The sequence below is a fragment of the Nestor notabilis genome, unplaced genomic scaffold, assembly GCF_000696875.1.
Source record: "Nestor notabilis isolate BGI_N333 unplaced genomic scaffold, ASM69687v1 scaffold5044, whole genome shotgun sequence".
NCBI lineage: Eukaryota > Metazoa > Chordata > Aves > Psittaciformes > Psittacidae > Nestor > Nestor notabilis.
The window spans coordinates 18,652-22,651 of NW_009926746.1; the positions used below are offsets into that span (position 1 = coordinate 18,652).

Consider the following 4,000-nt stretch of genomic DNA (forward strand, 5'->3'; position numbering starts at 1 on the left):
CTTTTTTTTCCTCCCTGCTTGTTTTCAGTTTCATGAGGGGCAGGACTCTGCAAAACACTTCTGTTTGTCTGTGAATACATGTACTATTAAGAGAGTAATCAAGTCTGGCACTCTGAGGTAAAAAGCAGTAGCAGGCATTATGCAGCTATGAGTACTACACAACTTGCTGCCATAGGGTTAAAAACAAGTGCTGTAACTATAGTCTAGGACTTGGTCTAGATTCAAGCACTAGGTATTATATTCCACCTAAGGAAACAGTAGCTTGAGTTGATGTTTTTATTTCTACCTGCTAGATCCTTTTGGCCAACTTCCTTGCTCAGACTGAGGCCCTGATGAAAGGAAAGACTGCTGATGAAGCTCGTAAGGAACTTCAAGCAGCAGGACTGAGTGGAGATGCTCTGGAGAAGCTCCTTCCCCATAAGGTAATTGGGCTTTGGCATTTGACAGCTCTCTTTCTGGCTAGATACTGTGGTAGTGAGTGCACCCGTGGTGGTCTGCTGCTCGATGGAGTTTGCTAATGGGGCAGTGCCCTCCGGTGGCTGTCAAGTGCTACTGTCTTGACAGCCGTGAAGTTTGTGTTACAGTTTGTCGGGTCCTGCAGAGCAGTCTGGTATTCTTGGTAAAACACGATGATCTGGAAGCCTTTTGAGGCATTTCAGAAAAGATGAGCTATCTTATCACTGGCTGTAGGATAATGGCTTGTATTTTACTTCCTGTAGACCATAGTAGTAGGTAATAGTGCTTGGAGATAACATTTTGGCATTGTATTTTTAATACAACATGAAAATGATAGTTTTATGGTTGAAGCTGTTATCCTTTAAAGCTTTCATGATTTTGGTTTTTCTGGTATTACAGCTGGTGCCATGTGGGCTGTAAGGAAAATACAAAGATCAAGTTTCTGATGTAAGTTTTGGAACATACTAGATAACAATGTAACTCTTGTTTTGAAAGGTCTTTGAGGGAAATCGACCAACCAATTCAATCATGTTTACAAAACTCAACCCCTTCACTCTGGGAGCTATCATTGGTAAGTAAATAGATCTCTCATGTGTCAATGCTTATTAAGACTTTATGATAAAGTTAATTCATAAACCTCTTTCTGCTTATAGCCATGTATGAGCACAAGATATTTGTTCAAGGAGTTGTTTGGGATATTAACAGTTACGACCAGTGGGGGTAAGTCTCCTTGATATGTTTCTTGTATACTTAGGCTGTGATATTCCTTAATCTGTCATGACTTAGAGAAAAGACAATTAAAAATAAATGTTATACTGATTATAAGTTTTAAATGAAGCAGATATGCAGTGGGTAAGTCGCTATGTATCCTTGTTCAGCTGTGCATAATCACTTTGTAGATACAACTTTAGCTAATGACCTATGTTTGATTAAAAAAAATACTATGAATGCAGAAAAGAGGCAGAAAGAATGAGTAAAACAGTCAAGCAGGCAGAACACATGCTCTGAGAATTGGAAAGGGAAAATAATTTCCCTTATAGAGTGAGAAAAAGTAATTACTTCTAGAAACATTTAGTAAGCAGTTTGAATGGCATCTGTTAAGCAGAAGACTGACCACCTCTTAAGTTTCCTATACTGGAGATAAACAACTCTTCTTGGCAGATGTCTTCATATACAGGAACCCTAAGTCTGATGCAGACTGCACCTGTGACCAAGGTTCATGGTAGAGTTCCCTATGGAGAGCAGTAGCTTTATGAGGAGTTTGTCAGTCTTAAAAATAGAAGACATAATCACGAGTTAATCAGATTGTTTTTAATCTGTAGCAATGTTAATTGTGCAACATACTTCATGAAGACTTGGCAGGAGAAGGAGAGATTGGGAAATGAGTGATATTTTTCAGGTGGAATTGGTTTTATGTTGTGGGGGTTATTTTGAAGAGCAAGCTTGCTCTATGGGCCTAGAGTAGTCATTTACACTAAGCTGTCTTAAAGGCTGAAGGATTGCTTTTTATACATGTTTTTAGAGGTATGCTACCGTAGCAAGTTCTTTAACTAAAATATTGCAGTAGAAAATGTAAATAGAAGACTCAATAAAAACTGATGTCTATAGACATCCATAGCTGATGCTACAAACTGAGATCAGGTGTGGGATAGGTGTAAGTACAGCTTTTAGTGTAATATATCAAAATCCAAAATGGCATCCAAAACTATGGAATGTGGGGATACTGTGGAACCAGCCTGGTTTCTTGTAGCTGTTGGAATACCCTAGGTCCTTAGCCTGTGTGGCCGTAGCTGTTTGACAGCATGCTGTAAGCTGATGAAGGCTTTCAGGCCTGTGACTCACCTGTTGTTTATTGTCTTGGTGCTGCAAATCAGTGTTCTGAGTGATGACAGGTTCAACAGTGAACAGTAGAAGGCTGAATGCATTCTGCATTGAGGCAGGCTGCATTACACAAATGAGGACTGAAGGGGAAAAGACTGTTTAACTCTTACAACAGAACTTTCTCTTCAGACATCCTGTAATTTGAGAGCTGTCTCTGTTCAGCTAAGCAGCTGTGAGAGCTCCAGTTGTTCATGTGTGGCAACAGTTGAGTAATAACTTTGTTGGTTACTGGTGGGGGGGAACACTGGTAATAGTGTCCACTGTCAAGTTACTTTCTACTGGCACCTATTTTTAATGTCAATAGCTTACAGTAAATACTGTAAGCTGTTAGCGCTAATGTTGTTCTTTCTTCTCCTGCTTTTATAAATGCAGAGTTGAGCTTGGAAAACAACTTGCCAAGAAAATTGAACCTGAACTGGAGTCAGATGCTCCAGTGACATCTCATGATAGCTCAACAAATGGGCTCATCAATTTCATCAAAAAACACAGAGCCTGAAATGGAAAATTTGGAGGAGATCGACAATCTAGCCACCGAACACCCAAATCTGTTGTAGTTGTGCTTTTTTAGCCACTTCTAACAAAAATAGCACTTTACAGATGTAGTGTCACTTGTTGCAGTTAATCTTGTTGCGTCAAGTATTACAAATGAAAAGTAGTTTTGTGAAACCCAGAGATTGTATAGTTGCTTCCTATTTTTGTGGCTGTTAATCTGTAAAGTGCATCTGGTATGTTCCTCAGTTCTTATCCCTCACTTCCTTAAAGATGATCACATACTCATAATGGAAAATAAAAGGTATGATGGATGAGTAAAACTTTTCACTCTATTTTTAAAGTGCAGACGTAGTAACATTTGCCTCACTGACTGTGTAAGGTCCTCTGAAGCCAAGTAACTCTGTCTCTTTGGACCACTTCTACTGTAAGATGGAAACTAGAATGTGTAACAGCTGTAGATTGTTCAGATTGCATCATTTGATGCATGTGAGCAAGATACAGGTTGTTATCCAATGCTACTGTGAAAAGGAAAGCTTTCTAATATTTGTAAGAGATCTCCTGATTTTTCCATATGCTGTGGAAGCCCTGTTTGGACAGCTGTCCAAAAGGAAGAAAGCTCCTGGAGTGCTGGTGATAACCTAATATTCCAAACTGTTTTCAAGAGTTTCACGCAAAAGCTTGATCGCTTGCAGAAGAAATGATTTATTTGATATTCTCTAGAGACAGTTTGTCTCACTCTTCTGAAATCAGCATTACTGTTCCAAATCAACAAAATAAGATAACTTTGTGAACAACGTGCTTATACCCTCTTTTATTCTCTACCACTGTTAACTCACCTTTGCTAGCAGACTGGCATGCTGTGGCTATTGTTCTGTAACACCTTTAATAAAGGTAAGACAAAGCATTGAAAGGAAAACAAATGGTAACTGTGGTTTTCATACCCTGAACTCTTCATGACAAATGCTACTGTGACTACAAGGTCTGAGCTTGTAACTTTTAGTGCATGTCTTTATAGCACAGACTCATTGACAAATCTTGCAGATGTGGCACACTAACAGATCTACCTGTATGAATTTGAGTTGTTAAACTCAGAATATAGTGTTTAGTTGGTTTGGTTTTATTCAACTTCATAAAGCAATTTTCCCACATAAAACATGGTTGCAAAAAGAGA

The 4,000-nt window shown here is 38.9% G+C and overlaps 1 protein-coding gene across 1 annotated transcript in view; it reads left to right on the forward strand.

The window, feature by feature from the left end:
* The window catches only part of GPI (glucose-6-phosphate isomerase), a gene marked incomplete at its 5' end in the record, with an annotated part of 17,921 nt that extends 14,747 nt beyond the window's left edge, over positions 1-3,174 (forward strand). The window contains 4 exons of the mRNA XM_010013700.1: positions 294-422; positions 952-1,027; positions 1,110-1,176; positions 2,710-3,174. Coding sequence (XP_010012002.1) covers positions 294-422; positions 952-1,027; positions 1,110-1,176; positions 2,710-2,833 — 396 coding nt within the window. The remainder of the gene's footprint in view (positions 1-293; positions 423-951; positions 1,028-1,109; positions 1,177-2,709) is intronic.
* Positions 3,175-4,000: the final 826 nt, after the last annotated feature.